Source organism: Petaurus breviceps, unplaced genomic scaffold (assembly GCF_028583685.1).
Source record: "Petaurus breviceps papuanus isolate PSGF00001 unplaced genomic scaffold, PetGlider_PUasm1.0 520, whole genome shotgun sequence".
Lineage (NCBI taxonomy): Eukaryota > Metazoa > Chordata > Mammalia > Diprotodontia > Petauridae > Petaurus > Petaurus breviceps.
Window position 1 is genome coordinate 352,526 of NW_027186354.1, and position 18,838 is coordinate 371,363.

At 46.8% G+C, this 18,838-nt stretch overlaps 1 protein-coding gene across 3 annotated transcripts in view; it reads right to left on the bottom strand.

Moving 5' to 3' along the window:
- Positions 1–2,992: 2,992 nt before the first annotated feature.
- FAM219A (family with sequence similarity 219 member A) overlaps positions 2,993–18,838 on the bottom strand; it is a 102,677-nt gene continuing 86,831 nt past the window's right edge. For 2 of the 3 annotated variants that reach the window (XM_069101918.1, XM_069101916.1), the window contains exons 3-6: positions 12,301–12,403; positions 11,774–11,854; positions 7,315–7,369; positions 2,993–6,782 (exon numbers count right to left, since the gene is read on the bottom strand). In XM_069101918.1, the coding sequence (XP_068958019.1) occupies positions 6,624–6,782; positions 7,315–7,369; positions 11,774–11,854; positions 12,301–12,403 (398 nt within the window). In that variant the 3' untranslated portion in view covers positions 2,993–6,623. The remainder of the gene's footprint in view (positions 6,783–7,314; positions 7,370–11,773; positions 11,855–12,300; positions 12,404–18,838) is intronic. The other variant, XM_069101917.1, reaches the window with a different exon arrangement.

The window sequence follows — 18,838 nt, forward strand, 5'->3', positions numbered from 1 at the left end:
GATGGAAAGAAATGGGTCTCTGACCTAAGTCTCAGAGATAATAACTATCTCAGAAATCATGGTGGTGGTTTGTTGGTGGCTGAGTCTTTGGAATGCCCCTAGTATGATGGGAGAAATCTGCATCCCTGGTCTAAGAGAGTTCAGATTTAAGCTTCCCAGCCTGAACCCTGCTGGGGTCATTATCCAGAAGCAACGTGTGGGGGAAGTAGAGATGAGAAGATACCTGGGTTCTAATTTAGCTATTTCCTACTGTTTTATGTAACCTTGGGAAAGTCATTTTACTTTTCAGTCTCATTCTCCTAAATTATCAAGTAAAGATGATTCCTGCCCAGATTAATTTACAGGGTTAAATTAAATCAAGGGTGTTACCTCATTTCAAAATGTGATGAAGAGAGATAAGGGAAGGAGCAGTTCTAAGGGCTAGGGAATCTGCCCTTTGATCTAATTCCTAATTTGAGAGATATAATCTAATCCCTACAGGTCAATGACAGACAAATTCAAAACCTCATATGTACCTTGTGCTGGCTGAGTGGGTTGCCTTGAATGACCTCCTCCCACCCCTATCCCCATCCCCAGTTATCCTGCTGATTCCAGGAGATTCCCAATCTTCTATTTCTCTTAAACAAACTTGTTTCATACACACAAAGGTTTTCATAAATATACACACTCCTACACAGAGACACACAAACATACATCCATGGTCTCTCTCTCTCTCTCATACACACACACACACACACTAAATAGAACCATAGCATCTTAGAGTTGACACCTCAGAGAATATTGAGTCTAATCTTCCAGACCCAGAGATGTGTACACACAGGTACACAAGTACACAGTACAAGTACACAGGTACACAAGTAGCAAATATTTCATCTCATGTACAGTGACATGCACACACAAACACACACACATACATACACATACAGAGGCATATGTGCTGTCACAAATACACTCATCTACCATCACATTTTTTCACAAATGGCTCTCGGGAGATCTCATCATTGTCTCCTTCCCACACCCTCCATGTTTCCCTCCTTCATTTACTCCTCCACTCACCCGGCTTACAAACTTGTTCTCTTCCCACGCCCATAGTGGTGGGTCCTTATAGTCTTGCTTGATGGAAGCTGGGGGTCTGTAGGAGTCAGTGTAGGTACTTATAGGAGTCTTGGTCTTATGAGCAAAGAGGAACATGGTGGAATCCAGGCACCATCTAAGTGGGTAGTGCCTCCCAGAGTCTCAGGCTGAGCATCTGGAAGTACCCTGTTCCCAAGGATCCTGCACCATGTGTCTATAGGTATTGCTGGGCTGCTGTGATCCATCTCCCCTCGTGGGCCCCCCTCCCCCCAGACACCCTCCCATCCCCATCCCCCACCCTGCAACCCACTGATCCCAGCTGCCTATTGTGACATCATTGCAGACCAGCTCCCTCCCTCACCATTAGGGTTAACAGATGGGTCCCAGGAGGTCATAGGTTAGAGCTGCAAGGGACCTTGCCAACCATGGAGTCCAATCACTTCATTTTTTAGATGGGGAAACTGAGGCTGGGAGGATAAGTGACTTGCCCAGGGTCACAGAGCTAGTAAGTATCTGAGGATTTGAACTAAGATGTTCTTGTCTGTAAGGTCCAGTGTCCTCTCAACTATGCCATACTTTCACTGGGCCAACACGCCGCCACCCCCACCCCCTAACCCAATTAATCATTATCTCTCACCTCTTCTCCTTCACTAAGATTCCTGTTAGGATCAGTCTCAAAGGTGAAGAGGCCTGGTATATCATCTAACAAAATTGCTTGTTTTTTCCCCCTCCCCATTTTCTGGATGAGAAATGACTTGCTCAAAGGAACGTAGACAGTTAATATAGTTGGGATGAGGAGCCAACCCTAAATGTATTTCCAAGACACACAGAGGGCTTAGATGGGTACATTTGGTCTTTAGCCTCTGAAGGACAAAGCCTGAGCCCAGATCTTTAGGGATCCCAGAAAGGTAGTGAGTTCCCCGAGCTTAAGGAGGCTTCCCCCTTGTAGGAACCATTGGGATTCTAGATGGTAGATCCTTGGAGAGCCTCCTTGCCTACTGGTTGGGCAGCTTTTGACCTTCCCATACACATGAGCTCTCCCTTCACTGAGACCAGCAGGGTAAGGGAAGGGGAGGAGGAACAAGGGACTGGGAAGCCTTCGGAGAGCCCAAGTGGGTGGGAACCGGAGAGCTGAGAGCAGAGTATCCTTCAGACAGTGGTCAGATGTTCTCTGCCATCCCGGCCCCTCACCTATGGTCACTTTGTATATATACTCTATGAGGCAGACTGTTAGAGTGGGCAGAGGGCCAGTGTTGGAGTCAGGACATCCAAATGGCTATGGCCCTGCCTCAGCACACTGAGCAGGTTGTTTGACTGCTGAGTGTACCTTTTAAAGACTACATGAAGAATAGTTGCTTATTTGTACTGGCAGTGTGTTTTCTCCCTGAGAGTTCTTCACTCCATGTAATCAGAGGTTTAGCCCTTCCCCCTTCCTCCCCTCTCACCAACTCCGCACTGTAGATGGAATGTACATTGACTTGAAAAGCCTGCTCCTTACAGAGGCAGTCGGTGGTGAGTGGATAGAGCACTGGGTCTGGTGTCAAGACGACCTGAGTTCAAATCCAGCCTCAGACATTTACTAGCTGTGTGACTCCAGGCATTTAACCTCTGTCTCAGTTTTCTCATCCGTAAAATGGGGATAATAATAGCAGCTACCCCCCAGGATTGCTGTAAGGATGAGGCCTGTGTAGTGCCGACACACTATAGAAGTAGTTGTTTCCTTATGGCCTTTCCTTTACCCCCCTCAGTGTGGGGCTAGGCTGAGGTTAAAGATGTTGCTGCTTAGCCAAGGAGACTCAAGGCTCCCTGCAAGACCCAGCCTTGCCCTGAGTCACAGTCCGAGTGAGAAGAATCTAGAACCCAGGTTTCTGGCCTCCCAACCGCACTTCCCCAGTGAACCAGAGAGCCACAGGGCAGGCTTGTTCATATTATGCTTTTTAATATCATTAATTGTGTTACACGACACACAACCAGGAACGATGATAAATACTGCGATGGAAATGTTAAAAAAATATTATACATGTCTCATGTCTCCAAAAAACACACCTTTGAAATAAATTAATGCAGAGTAAGTGACGCTGCAAAGGAAGAGGACCCGCAGTCCTGAGGACTGGGCTGGGGACCAGCGAGGTTAAGGCGAGACCTACATGGGCGGGGCCAGGGGGCTGAGGGAGGGGGAGGGGTTACAGCTCGGCTCTCCCAAACCCCATGGGGTGCTTGGGGGCTCCCCCCTCCCTTCCAGCCTGGGGCCGACACAGAGGGGAGAACGCCGGCTCCCAGCGGTGAGATGAGGCGCCACCACCACCTCCTCAAAGAACTCACTCTCATCTCCTTGACTCCTCCTTACCCTCCAGGGACTCAGGGAGGGCGAGCACAAAGCTCCACAGTCACGCCCACATCACAACACAGGCATCTTGTTTCCATTCTAAGGGACAGAGCCACACGGACTTTGGTGATGGTCCAGTCTCTGGTCAGAAGTGAAGTTACAGGGTCCAGCTGAGATGGAGAGGCAAGAAGACAGGCAGGTCCCTGGGGCCTGACTGCAGAGCCGAGGTCTAAGGGAGGAGGGGGAGGTCTTGCTAGTTATATATAGGGGCAGTATAGGTCTTAGGGTTGGGAAGGGAAGACCACTACTTCTGGGGTCAGTAGGCTTCTTGCACAAGAACGGGGGACAGAAATAAGCTAGTCACACCCTTGGATGGGAGCCCTCACGGCCAGTCTATTTCTGCCCCAGTGATCTGCAGACCTGCTTGTGGTTGGGTCCCTCAGTTTCCACGGGCACTACTCCTGTGGACGGACATCCCTACCCTCAGGAATGCCGCCATTGCCTTACACTAGATGGGGATGGTCACTGGACAGGGATGGGGAACTACAATTTATACATGGTTGCCCACTTACCCCCATCACCCTGAGGGTCAGGGAGGCGTTTCTGAGGAGTTACCTCTCCACCCTCTCACAGCCACACCTGGCCTCTCTGGGGACATTAAATGGTGCTTGGACACGGAGTGTGGCTGCAGATTATATATATATAAAATGTATATATGTATACATTAATATATATGTATATATATGCATACACACCTATGTGTATATACATATACACCTATATGTACATACATACACATATGTATGGATGTGACTGTGTAAGGGAGGGTGTGTGATGGTCCAACTAATGAGTAATTATACCTGTATGTGGTACCATATGAAGGACTGAGGGGGAGAGCACTCCTTTCCCCTCTACCCACCAAGACAGGGAGACTCTCTCCCCTTGGGCTAGTCTATAATCTGCACCCCAGCCCCCAACCCCAGAAGAGGGGGGGAAGCTGAGGCTGGGCACACAAAGGCTGGCTCCAGGGCCATCAGGGATGGAGCAGTCTTACTGGGCTTATGTCTGGGGAGGGTCCTGAGGACTCTGTTTCACGAATCAGCTTTTCCAGAGCTGGCCCATCCCACGTTGGGACAGAGGAGACCAAAGCTTGGCTTGGTCTGCTCCACTTTGATCTTGCTCCTTCCACCTCCCAGCCCTAAAGACAGGGGCCCTCTGGACCTCTGTCCTTCCCCAAATGATTTTTGTTTTTACCAAACACACAGCTCCAGAGAGCTAGACAAGTGCCAGTAAGCCTTTGAGGTCACTGTCCGTGCTGAAACTCAGAGCACCCCCTGGGCAGCTGGGATCATGTTCTCTCCTTCCCTACTAAGGGGAGGCAAACTCAGGATCCAGGACCCTGAGGAAAAAGGGCCCAGGATTTTTTTTTTTGCTTTATATGGTGCTATTAGTTAGGGCCCTACTCCCACTCACTTCTAATCCAAATAGCAATACCAGCCATAGCACACATGTATATGTATGTACCCTACATACACTTGTACACACACACACACACACACACACAGAGGCAGAATCAGATACACACAGAGACCTACTACTGCTATGCCCAAAGACATATACTGACAGACACATATACGTGTCTACATATAATCATACACACACACACACACACACACACACACACTTCCCTGAAGATGCCTATTCTATGTGACCTTCTCTGAGCCTCCTGAAGGGGGGGACATGGACAAAGGTGGTGACTTCCCAAGCAGCAAGTTCAGCTTCCTCATGAGTGACAGTGGGAAGGAAGCTAGCTGTGTGGGTAGGGGAGAGCAGGTTAAGAGGCAGTCCCTGGACTGCAGACTCAAAGGACAGCCTGGACTGTTGGGAAAGGCAGAACCTTAGGGCAGGGGAGGCAGGGAGGCCTGGTGAGGCTCAGCTCTAGGTAACCAGAGCAGGGGAGGGGACTGACATTAGTAACTCCTCTCCTTTCCTGCTTCTAGCTTCCTCCAAAGGCTTGGTGGCAGATAGAGAGATGGGGAGGCGGGGGGTGAGGCTGGGCCGGAGGCAGTTCCCTCTATTCACCACCACCCCTAAAAACCCACAAGGGCACTAACAGAACTAGGCAGACAGGTGTTTGTCCTCATTCCCACCTTGGTCCTGATCCCAGGTACACTCCTGCTCCCTTTTCCCTCCTAAACAGAAAGAGGGAGAGTAAAAAACACAGACAGCAGGTGACAGAGAGAGGGAGAGGAAGAGAGACAGAGGAGGACAGCAAGGGAGGAAGTTGCTCCCCGGGTGGTGGAAATGGGAGGGCTCCCCTCTACCCTTATATCCCCCGGAAAAATGATGGGAAATGAAGCCAAGGAACTGTGCCCAAGTTGGACGGAACAGGAGGGGAGGGGAGATGGGGACTAAACATTAAAAAAACCTAAAAATCAGTGTGTAGATCAGAAGGAAGGAGGAGGACAAGCCAGGGCCAGGACAGATAACAAGTTCCCATGCTTCACATCCCAGGGCTGAGCCAGGCCAAGGCAGGCCAGGTTAGGCTGAGCAGCCCTGGGGCTGGCCTTCTTGAGTCATTCCAGGAGGGGTCTTTGGGGTGTCCTTCAGCTGCCAGGTGTTGTATTTATGTAGCAGATCATCATGGGGCAATCTCCAAGGATCTCTGAGGGAAGACAGCCTGAGCATCCTGGTAAATCAGACTGGGTCGTGGCTTAGCCTGAGGACAATCTGGGAGAGCTCTCTTCTGAATGAAACACAGACTGACTTACCCCAGGCCTGTGGAGGCCAAAGCTCCAGGCTGCTTCCCTTGTCCCCTTTCAGCCCTCACTAATCCCTGGTATCTCTCCTCCCGTCTCCCTCTCCTGCTCTCCCCAGACTTTTGGCCAGTCTGTCTGCTGGAGACAGGCATGGCCAAGAAGCCAATGAAAGTGGTGGTGGTTTTAGGGAGAAGGGGAAGCTGGCTGAGTCCCCTTTAAACAAATCAATGAACAAAGAGCCCCTACCACCCTCCCCCCCTCCCCCCCAAGTGAAATCTCATTTTGGTTTCTCCCGGCTTCATGAACACAGAGGTACACGTCCTACCATAGGAGGAAGCAATGGCTGTTAAGAAGTTGGCCAGTGGCTAAGGCCAGGACCAGGGCCCAGAATGGGAACTAGGGAGGGAATGGGCACCAGATGGGCCTCCTCCCCCCTCTGCCCCTGTCCTGGCCCATGCTGGCCGTTACTGGATGTGACAGGCAGTAGAGGAAGTGGCCTGGCAGCACATGCACGTGGGGTTCACAGATTTAGGGGGGATGAGGTCAAGGTCCTCGTCATCGGGGATCTCATCTAACCGGTAACCATCCTTCAGCAGCTGGATGTTCAAGTCTTGGTTGATCTGCTGTAGGCAAAGGGAAAGGCGGTCAAACCTGAGGTGAAAGTGGGGGCAAATAGGCCTTGTAGTTCTGGCTAGCCCCAGAAATTAACTTGCAGGCTCCATCTTCTATCATGCAAAACCCCTCTCCTAACTTCCTAGGTTACTCTCCTACCTTCCAGGTTCCACCTCTGTTTCCCAAATAGCCCCTTATCTTTTATCCACCCCATCCCCAGGCCCATCTCCAAAGTCCTATCCTTTAAGATTCTACTCCTACCTGGTAGACTAGGATCCCATTTCTCATCTTTTGTTCCTACATCTTCCTACATCTCCCACGTCTCAGACATTCCACCAAAAACCTCCTGGGTTGTCACCCTATTTCTCAGTCTCTACTCCACTATTTTTAGCACCAAGGAGAAGCTGCAGTCCTTGGTCCCATCCCTTTTCCCTGATGGACAATCCTTCCTTCTCGTTTCTCAGCCTATTGCAGGGCTGACAGTCGGGGGCAGGTACAAGTCTCTCTCCATGGGGAAAACCTGCAGACATTCCCATGACTCACCTCTGCTGAGGAGTAGCCCGAGGAGGAATATCTGGACATGTCAAAATCATCATCACTGTAAGTACAAACAAGAAGGAAAAGATCACTGGTGATGTGAGAGGCTGGATCCTCAATCTCACTTCTTGGGGGGGGGGGAGGTGAGGACTAAACATAGCCCTGAACTGGGGCTATGGCAGGATTTCCACTAGTTTATGGACTACTCCAGCAATTAATTTGGATTCTCAGTGCCAAGGTCTAACTGCCCTTCAACAAAAAGAGTTTTATAGAGGCTGGGTTATTTAATTGGAAGAACACTGGTTTTGAAGTCAGAAACTACCAAATCTTAGTTCAGATTTAGAGATAACCTCATTTTACAGATGAGGAAACAGGCCTAGAGAGGTGAAGTGAGGAGGTAATAGAGCCGGAATTTGAACCCAGGTCACCTCTCTCCAAATCCACTGCTCTTTCAACTACAGCATGCTGACCTCTGTGATTTTCCTTTACCTAGCTTCCTCATATGTAAAATGAAGGAGTTGGTTTGAAGAATCCCTAAGGTGTCTTCTAAATTGAAATCCTTAAATCCTATCTATGAGCCTATGAAGAATCCTTGTCCTTGAGGCCCAGGGGGCTAAAATCTGGGGAAAGGATGGGAGGTGGGTAAGAAGAACTAACCATCCGGACTCTCCTTTTCCTTACACCCCCATTAAGCCAAGGCCTCAGTACCACCTTAAATAAACTCTAAGCTCATTTTGTTAGTCCATTCAATCTTACCCCCCAAATAGGACTCACTAAGCATCTCTCTTCTTACTCCCTTTCCCAACCTCCTTCCTTTTATTGGTGTTAATCTAAATCTCCCCTTTTATCCTTTTTGTTTTTATTAAAATTTTTTGAACTTAATGAACATTAACAAAACACGAATACTTCAATGTACAAAGAACAGAGAGGACTGCATATGAGATTGGGAGTATTAGATATAGTCTGTGTTTTTAAAAACGTTTCTGTTAAGTTTAATATGATGGCACCAAGCACTTCCCTGGTTGTCTGTCCCCTTCTTAACTTCCTTTGTGCTCCCTACTCCTTTTTATTTTCTATGCAAAGCCTCTCCCTTTCCACTGTTTTCTGGCATGCAAACTGTCTCTGGGAATTTCCCTCAAGTGGCCCAGAGGTTCCAGCGGTGGAACCTTTCAACTCAACCTGCTTGCGGTTCATTTGCCCTACATTAAGTGGTGGAACCTTCCAAGTTAACCCTCCTGTTTTATTTTATTTTATTTTTTTGCTTTTTGGAGGGGGGACTGCAGGGAAATTGGGGTTGACTTGCCCAAGGTTACACAGCTAGTAAGTGTTAAGTGTCTGAGGCTTGGTTTGAACTCAGGTCTTCCTAACTCCAGGGCCAGTACTCCATTCACTGCACCCCCTAGCCATCGCTACCTGTTTTATTCTAAGAATGCTTGGGGTTCATTTGCCCTACATTTACTGTTTCTTTTTACTGATGGGGAAGGTAAGGTCTCAAGAGAGGTGATGATATGCCGAAGAGGACACAAAGATCAGAGGCACAAGGAAGAAAAAGAAATGAAAGGACCTGGTGCCCAGTCCTCTCTCAATGCCACTGTCCAGACGAATGACTAAAAGAAAAACCATTTATGAAGAGCGAATGTTTGCAGGGTTGTTTCTCAAAGGACAGTGTGAATACGACAGAAAAGGAAAATGACAAATGGAGGAGATGTGGGAAAATTGGGACACCAATGTACTGTTGGTGGAGATGCGAACTGATCCAACCATTCTGGAGAGCAATTGTGGAGCTATGCCCAAAGGACTATAAAATCGTGTATACCCTTTGAGCCAGCGATACCATTACTAGGATTATATCCCAAAGAGATTTTTAAAAAGGGAAAAAGACCTGTATGTCCAAAAATATTTGTAACAGCTCTTTTTGTGGGGGTCAAAAACTGGAAATTGAGGGGGTGCCCATCAGCTGGGGAATGACTGAACAAGTTGCAGTATACGAATGTGATGGAATACTATTGTGCTATTAGAAATGATGAGTAGGATGGTTTCAGAAAAACCTGGAAAGTATTATTACATGGACTGATACAAGGTGAAGTGAGCAGAACCAGGAGAACATTGTACACAGTAGCAGTTATACTGTATGATGACCAACTATGAATGACTTAGCTCTTCTCAGCAATAAAAAGATCCAAGATAATTCTAAGGGACTTATGATGAAAAATGCTATCTCCAGAGAAAGAACTGATGGAGTCTGAATGCAGACTCCACATGTAATAGCATACTATTTTTTACTTTCTTTTTGTGTGTGTGTTTTTTTGTCTGCTTTCTTTCACAACATGACTAATATGGAAATATGTTTTACATAATTAAACATGACTAATATGGAAATATGTTTTACATAATTAAACATGTATATCCTATATAAAATCACCTGCCTTCTCAATGAAGGGAGAGAAGGTGGGAGGGAATTTGGAGCTCAAAATTGTAAAAAATGAATGTTACAATTGTAATTGGAAAAAAATTAAAAAAATTTTTTTTTTAAAAAGGACAGTGTGGCTCATGAGCAGGATCTGTTAGCACTGGTTGAAATCACCTACTCTTATTAATGTTGGTGTAAAATATTTTATTATTGCAAAGCTGTACTAGTAGGATTCTAGGGAAAAATCGTGAAATAAGGACTACATGATCTCTAAGTATGGCACTCAGACAAACAGGGCAGTGTTGGTACTATTGTGTCAAATTCAATATACACTTTAAAAAATTGGGCTTTAGGCAACAGAGCGTTCAGCTTTAACACTGTAGGACAAAAAGGACATTCCTTTCCCCTGGGAGTGAGGCAGTCAGTCACTGAGGTACATGTCAGAGAGACCATGAAAAAGTGAGGAAGGAGGGAATTGTTAGCACAAAGTCTTGGAGCATAGGATCTGTCAATCATTTCTGCTGTCGAATAAAAATAGCTGTCATTCATACAGTGCTTCATATACATGCTCTCATTTGATCCTTGCAGCCATACTGTGAAATGAGAACTACAGATACTATCCCTACTGAAGGGATGGGGAAACTAATGCTCAGAGAATTTAACCTGCCCATGGTTACAAAGCCAGTGACTATCAAAAGCTGGATTCTAAGGTCGATCTTGCTGACCCCAGGCTCAGCACTCTATTCCCTCTCCCATGGGGCTTCTCCAAACAAGAGGAGAGCTAGGAGACAAGAAACAGAAACTTAGTAAAGAAACCGTAAGTCTGATGAGGTTGAGGCTATGAAATGGAAAGGTTTATTTCTGGTCCTGGGATGGTAGAAGGGGGATGGAGGGAAGGGAACTATGTCAGGCAAAGAGGACTAGGAAAAACTGCCATCTGCTACTGAAGTACAGAATCAGAGGTCTTGGGTTCAAATCCTAACCCCACCACTTACTACCTCTGTGACTTTGGACAGATCACATGACCTCTATGGGCCTCAGCTTCCTCTTTTGTAAAATGAGGGGGCTGGACTAGACAGCCTTTCAGGGCCCCAACAATCCTATAATCCTATGAAAGCACAGTAAGAGTAGGCCCCCAAATGAACTGGGAGCAGCAGATAAACAACTTCATAGACAAGCAGAAACAGCCTGAATTAGCAGCCAGTGACAGGCTTCAGATGAAGTGAATAGAACAGGGAAGAACTGTTCTAATTTGTCTTTGATTCTGGCTGTTCTTCCATCCAAGATTTTATATAGACTTTCCCTGATTGACAGGAGGTCCAGGCCCCTTCTTCAGTTACTGTAGCCACCCCTCCTCCTATAAGGCTGACAGCCATGGGCAGATGGCTTTCTTTCTCCCTAGGAAGGTGAAGGCGATACTTCCAGGCCCTAGATCCTGTCCTCGGAGAGTGAAGGGAGGTGACTACAAAATTAGTACATGGTGGCCCTAAGCCCAGGGGGAAAATCCTGGGACCAGACAGTGCTGTCCTTACGCAAGAGATTATGAGTAATGGTAGGATTTCCAGGGCCTGCAGTCAGAAATCTCCAGAAGGAGCAGAGGTGGGGCTTAAAATCCAAGAAGATATTTTTGGAAGCTAGGTAAGAAAGCGAGGCTCCAAGGGAGGTTTGGGGACCAAGGTGACTGTGGAATGGAGGCATGGCAGTGGCTCAGGGCTCATACCAATTTCCCAGGGCTGAACATGGCGCCCTGCATGGAACAGGCACTTAATAAACATTTGTTGAATTAAATACCAGGACCAAGGGGGTCCACACCCGGGGAAGACCTGAAAGTCACTTCTGGATAGCCAGATAGCGGCTCTCTTCCCACCTAGAGCTTCCTTTTTCTCTGTCCGCATTCTCTCCCCGTTCCTCCCCCTCTCCACCCCCCCTCTTTCTTCCTCTTCCCCCCTCCCCCTCCACACATACACACACACACACACACACACACACACACACACACACCCTTCATTTGTTTATTTTGGGTTCAGGCCCATCCTCTGTCCCAGGCCTCCATACCTGTCCGTGTCAAGGGCCACCAATGGCTTCTCATCTGGACTCTGATCAAGTGAAGAGTATCCTTTGTTGGGGACAACCAGCCTGAACAGAACAGAACAGAAGGGTCCTGGTTAGCTGATCATGGCAGGCCCTTTCTCTTTTCTGCCTGTCTGTCCTGGGCTAGGGAGGTCTAAGCTTTCCATCCCAAAGGGAACAACTGGCCTGCTGAACTCTGTACAGAGTGGTCCATGCAGTGGTACTCTTGAATATAACAGTAGCCCAGATACCAAGGGAAGGCCCTGTGTGAGGTTTACAAGGAGGACTGGGGCACTGGTCAAAGATAGAAACCTTCACTTCTCAGTCAAGACCAGACCTGACTGCCTAAGTCTGGACCCAGGAGGGCTCCATGCTCCCAAATCTACCAATTGTGGGCTCCCCCACTCATCATATCCCATGCCCCTATTCTAGAAGAATAAAGATGAAAACAAAATTCTGTCAATTAGGGTGATTTGAGTGATGGAGGTGGGGACAGAGAAGAAAACCTTTACCTTGTTCGGGCCATCACATTGTTCTTCTTGGGCTGCTGGTTGACTGGACTGCCCATGTTGCCATTTTTCAAGGAACCCTTTCGAGCGAGCTCTCGCTGTTTCTCTGCAGAGGGAAGATCGTTATTATCAAGATGAAGCTGATGGCCTCATGGCACTCTGGCTTCTGACAACAGACAGACAATGGCAGCCTGGACTGGTGAGGGAAGGAATCTGCTTTTCTTGTCCTTCTCTCCCACTCTGAGGGGCCTTTTACTGAAAAGGAAGCTCAAACCATCCACTTTCCTAAAGCAGCTGAGTTCTAGGGCCTGATTTGAACCCTAAGAACCTCCACCAAGCTCCTCCCTCCAACTAGCCTTGCTGATTCCTATAAAGAAGACATCAACATCCTCCCCCACAATATAACTCTAGACCCATCCCACCCCTGCAGAAACCGGGGGTCCCCCAGTCCTCCTGGGAAGATGTCTCTTCACCAGGCACTACTCCCGCGTCTCCAAGATCTCTTTAGAGTTCAGGGTCTCTGCTTTTGTCTGCCAACTGGTTACAATTCTGCCTTCATGTTAATGCTAGTGACAGCCTGGATCACTCTGAACATAGAAATATTTTCCTCACCTGAGTTAGCAAGAATCAATTTATCCTATTTGATGAATTCTGATATACTCCTAAATAGAACAGAAGGGCTAAGAGGGACCTTAGGGACCATCTAGTTCAAGCCTGTCATTTCACACATGAGAAAACTGGGCCTAGAAAGAGGAAATTACTTGGTGCTAGCTAAGCTGCACCCAGCTCAGCAGGGCTGGCTCTCTTAAAATCTCCTGAGCCTTGGAGGCCTCTGTCCAGCTGCTGAAGGCAGCTCTCTACCCTATGCTTTTTCTCCTACTCCTAATTCCAGTCTGTTCCTACCCAGCTCAGCCTTAGTTACTGACGAAGCTTCTGCCAATCTTGTTCTTCTGCTTTTCCAACCAAAAACCTTTTCTCTTATTTCCTCTGTTTCTTGGTTTTAAGAAAAGGCTGATTTTTTAAATGTCTTGTTTACAGAACCTAGAGCCAGACAGGACTCTTTTGTTTACAAATAAACTCATCAACTAATAGACTTAGACACGGACATTGCCTATGAGCTCTACCCTGGTCTCTGGGGCCTATGCTCCATGATCAACTACCCCATCCTCAAAGGGAAAACCTGTCTAGCTTGGGGTCTCTCTGCCTCTGGGTGTGGGTATGTGTGTGCGGTATAGGGCAGCATTTGAGGAGATGGCCTAGTTGGAGTGAAGTGAAAGAGAGGTGGGAAGGAAAATGGAGCAGTGCCTCCGGAAGGACATCAAATGACTAGATTCTCCTGCAGGATGTTTTTTGCCCATTCATTCAACTGGAACTGACCAGGTTCTTTCTACATTTTGTAAGCTTTACAAGGGCAGTTCTTGGGATGTGGGGGAGTATACTTAGGTTATTTCCTCTTCCTTCTCACCTGATCCCTACTGGGACAAGAAAACCAACAAATCAATAATGAAGAGGGTGGAAGGGTCCTCTAGAGGTCAAGTACATGGTAGCCAGAAGATCAGAGGATCAGAGCTTCAGAGCTGGAGGGACCCTATCCATAAGGTCATATCCAACTCCCTTATTTCACAGACGAGGAAACTGAGGCCCTGAGAGGTTAAGTGACTTACCCAGGTACTCTTCAGAAAAGGAGGCTTCACGTCTTTCTCCCTTCCTTTTATCTATTTTTAATCCTCTCTACTGAAAAGCAAGCCTATTAACTCTGTGGAATTGCTATACAGGGTATCTGGGCTCTCCGTATAGAGGAAGCATCATTCTATAGAGTGAGATGAAAGGACATGGAGGTCTCCCTAACCCTAAGTCTGAAATATCACCATTTGAAATGAGTCATTTTGGGTTTTGATGTATTCTAGGCTTCCTGAGTTCCCTATTATATATTGAGATATATTATATATAATATATATATTGAGATATATTATATATATAGCTATTCCAGAAAGGGACCAAACTTTAAGTTATTACCAGTCATCAATGCTTTAGTAATTATTAATTAATTAGTCAATTGAGAGTGAGGTACTGGTGAAAAGAATGGAGGAATAAATAATGCCTTGGCTGGAAGTTTCCTGAAGGAACCTTTGCAGACATCGCCATTTTGCCATGGCCTCACCCTATCGGGTAAGTGATATATTGTTGGTGAGTATGGTGAGTGGCAGAATGTATGGGAGATTGGGCAACCCTAGTGGCATGTGTAAGGGGGGACAGTTGACTGCCCCTCTGCCATGCCTTTGCCCTCATGGTCTTGCTAATCATGAGCAATTCCTTCCCTTCTCTGTGCCGTAGCGCCTCTCTACTTCTACCCACCAAATAAACTTGTATTTCCATTCAGAAAATTGGCTATGCTATGCTAGGTAAGAGACAGAAAAGGATCAAGTATAATCTTAGTCCTTTGGGGGCTTTTTATAATCAGATTGAGGACATAAAACTCATGCATATGGAACAATATAGAGGACATGGATAAGACCAGGCTGGAGGATGAATGAGTAGTAGGAAATAAAATTAGAGAGGTGGAGTGAGGTTAGATTGTGATGGGCCTTGAATTAACTTAGACTTGAAGCAGTGGGCAACAGGGAGCCATTCAAGGTTCTTCAGTAGAGAAGTACCAAAATGAAAGCTAGGCTGTCAGAAATTCAATCTGGTGATGGTGTATATCTTAAAATGGAGGGGAAGGAAACCAGTAATCCCACAGTTGATTTGTGTTGACAGCTCAAATGGATGATCTTGGGCCTCACCCATGCCTGTAAAAATATTTCATGGAAGCTGCTGAGACCCCAGCAGTGGTGGTGGTGAGGTTGGGGGTGGGGAATATGGCCAATTAGCTCCCAGTGGCCTAGAGGAGCTGTCACCAACCCAGCAGGTGCTAACAGTGGGGTGGGGGTGGGGGGACTATGTTCCCCTTTCTCTCATCTTATCTCCTACCCAGTCCCACCAGGTGTTGACTACCTATTTTTCCTTTCTAATGAAAGCTCCCAAATCAAAAAGGTTTTCTCGCCAACTGAATTCGTAGACGGTCTCTTGGGAAGGAAGCCTGAGCTGCTGTAGAAACAAATCACTGCTCTTAGGGGAGAGCTTTTCGGGAAGCTGATGGAAATGAAATTGAACCTTCTTATTCATGGCTGGAGTGAGACCAGTTCTGATCCAGGAAGGTAACAGCTGTCCCCAAAGGCCTCCTTCTCCTCCTAACTCCTAGAAGTGCTCTGAACAGCAGCTTCTAGGGCTGGGAGAGGGAGATGGGTCTGCATCCTAAGTCTGTCATGGGTGGCAGAGCTAGACTAGACAGACTTCAAGGCCCCCTGTAGCTCTAAATCCTATGATCTCACGAGCAAAGTCAGAGTCACACACATTTAGTCTTCTTTGGAGGAAAGTGGAAATTTGAGGAATTTGAAATTCAATTCAGATAAACAGGTGAAAAAATAATGATATTTGGGATTTTGTACATCCTTTATAGAACTAAAAATTAAAAAACATACACACACACACACATATATACACATACAAAATTTGTTTTATTTAAAAAATCATTTCTTTGGTATGACTGTTGGCAGCTAGATGGGACAACTCAAATGCAGGCCTTTTTGATTCTAAGTCCAACACTCCATCCACTTTGGAATCTAACCTCTCTCAGTCTCAGTTTCCTCACTTGTAAAATGGAAATAATTATAATATCTATTTCATAAGATTATTGCGAGGATCAAAGGAGATAGCATAGGTAAAGTGCTTTGCAAATCTTAAAGTGCAATATAAATGCTTCCTATTATTATTGTTAATAATCAACATCATCATCATAATTATTATTATGATTTTTTTGCCTTTTTGGAGGGAGGAAGGCAGGGCAATTGTTAAGTGACTTGCCCAAGGTCACACAGCTAGTAAGTGTTAAGTGTCTGAGGCTGGATTTGAACTCAGGTCCCTCTGACTCCAGGGCTGGTGCCCTATTCAACTGTGCCACCTAGCTGCCCCATCACAATTATTATTATCAACTTAGAGATATGGGAGGACCCAGAGAAAACATTCCTGGTAAGGAATGGACTGAATTTAGTCTCTTGGATCCCAAAATACCTGTCCCATTCCTGCTAGGGTCCAATTTGGTCTTTCCTCTGCCAGCTCAATATACCACAGCCCAGATATGTTCTCAGCTCTTTCACACCTGGAGTTACTATTAATTACCATTTGTGAGGCCAAGAGTGGACCCTCCCTTTTTCCTCAAAACAAAATTAGGGCCCGGAATCCCTATGGCAGGAGGCTAAAGGCTTGCATAATTAGGGATAAGAGTTAAAGTGCTGAATCTCATAGGAAGATGAAAACAGGGACTAGCATACGGAATAAAAAGGAATTTAAGGAATAAAAGCTTGATATCAAAAGTCAAGTCATTCTATGACAACAGTGTTTATAAGATCATAGTTTTATAACTTGGACGGAGCCTCAGAGGACCCTTTAATCCAATTCTCTCATTTTACAGATGAGAATGAGAGAGGTTAAGTGATTGTCCCAGGGTCACACAGCTAGTGTCTCATGCAGGATTTGAGTCAGTTCTTCCTGGCTCCAAGCTCAGAGGTATTCTATCAAATGAATCTGGTGGGGGGCAGGGAGGAAGGAGAAAGAGGGACAGAGAAAGAGAGGGAGAGGAGAGGAAAAAAGTAGGGGGGAAGAGAAAAGGAGAGAGGAAGAGAGGAAAGAAGAGGGGAGGGGAAGGGAGAAAAGCCATTGGGTCGAGTAAGTTGCCAGGAGGGTGGAAAAGTTATAGAAAGGGAAAACTAAGGCAACAGCAAAGTTCCATTTCTTTATGATTTTGTGAAGGTCCAGGCCTCATCCCTCCTGAGAGCCCAGATAGGGTCCTAGCCTCAGGCAGTCATGGGGAATGCTGGGGAGAAGTCCCTGCCAGCGTAGGCTGTTACGCTGTACTCCCCAACAAGAACACTAGGTGGCAATCACAGCCAGGGGAGTTCCAATGTAGGGAGCCTCAGCAAGAGGCTCAACCATTCTTGCCTGCCCTGAGATCTCACATCAAATCCTGAGGCAATGCCATAGTGTGGCATAGACTCCCAGGGCTACACATGAGAATGTGAACCCCTAGAGTTCAGGGGTTGTTTTTGCATTGCCTTTGTATCCCTGACACATAATGTGCATAATAATAAGGGTGTGCTGATTGACTAACTGATGGTTCTCACACATGATCTCTGGTTCAAGTCTGAGGGTTGTTCATCCATTAACACCCCGCGACCACCACCCCTCCCCCAGAGACAAGCTACCTCTGCCAGGCGCCAGGGCACCACCCCACCTAGGCCTTCTTTGAGGCCAGAGCAAGGAAGGACGCTCTCCCTAGGTGGGGAGCCAGGCTTGACTCAGGGAATCTCAGCCTTCGGGGGCTCCTGTCTCCTTCCCTCTATTCTTCACCTCCAAGCATCTATTTCTATCCACCAACAGACGCCTCTGTCCTGACTAGTTTTCTGGGCTCCTTCCTATGCTCTTTTAAGTTCCCCACACCAGTTTCTACCCTATATCTTCCCCCCCCCCCACCCCAGGCCCTGCTTGACACAGCTTCTTCCCAGAAAACTACACCAGAAAATTAAAAGCAGAACCCTGTAAACTCAGCTGACTCCAGGGCCCGGCCCTGGTTGGTATAAGGACCTCACCAGTGCCTCTGAACATGGCTGGCTCTATATAGCATGTGGATTCGTGGTCTGAGGGGTCACTGGAAGAGGAAAGAAAGGACTAGTCTGCTGTCCTGACTGCTAGAACTTAAGAGAGGGTTTTGAATGAATGTAGAGACCCAGGGGGAGGAGAGGAACCAGGTAGATATTGAACAGGATAGTCCTAGGAAACCAGTTAATAGAGGCATGGCTAGGAAGAGAGGAGAAGCAGGAGGGGAAAGGAAGAAACATTTACTGTGCTAAATGCTTTAAAAATACCTCATTTGCTCCTGATAACAATCCTGAAATGCAGATGCTGTTACTATCTCCATTTTACAGTTGGAGAAAGTGAGGTAGAGGTTAAGTAGTGTCTGAAATCGTATCAGAACTCAAGTATTCATGATTCCAGGCCCAGTGCTCTATCCACCGAGGCACTGGATTAGGCTAGAAGGTTAAAATGGGAAGAGAGCTTTCTGGCTCTGATGGATGAAGCAAAAGGAAGCTTCTAAAGACACCTACCTAAGGCCTAATGGGCAAGACATTTACAGGAAGTATATCAGAAAGACAATGAATAAGAAGCACTGACCCAGGAGACAGGGAATCCTGGGGGTGGCAGGCTAATGGGAAAGGCCTTGGGGTAACTATCCTATACCTACCAAGATTCATCAGTTCAGAGGAAAGGGGCAGGAATACCCACAGGAGAGAAGGTAGTGTGAGCAGGCATTCTGAGAGGGGTCATCTTTGGGCAGAAGCAGACTCTAAATGGGGATAGATACTTCAGCAGAGGCAGCTTACATGTGACTGGGACACTTTAGAAAAGGGGCTATCTTTTTTGAACTTGGGGGGGGGTAGCTGTGGGC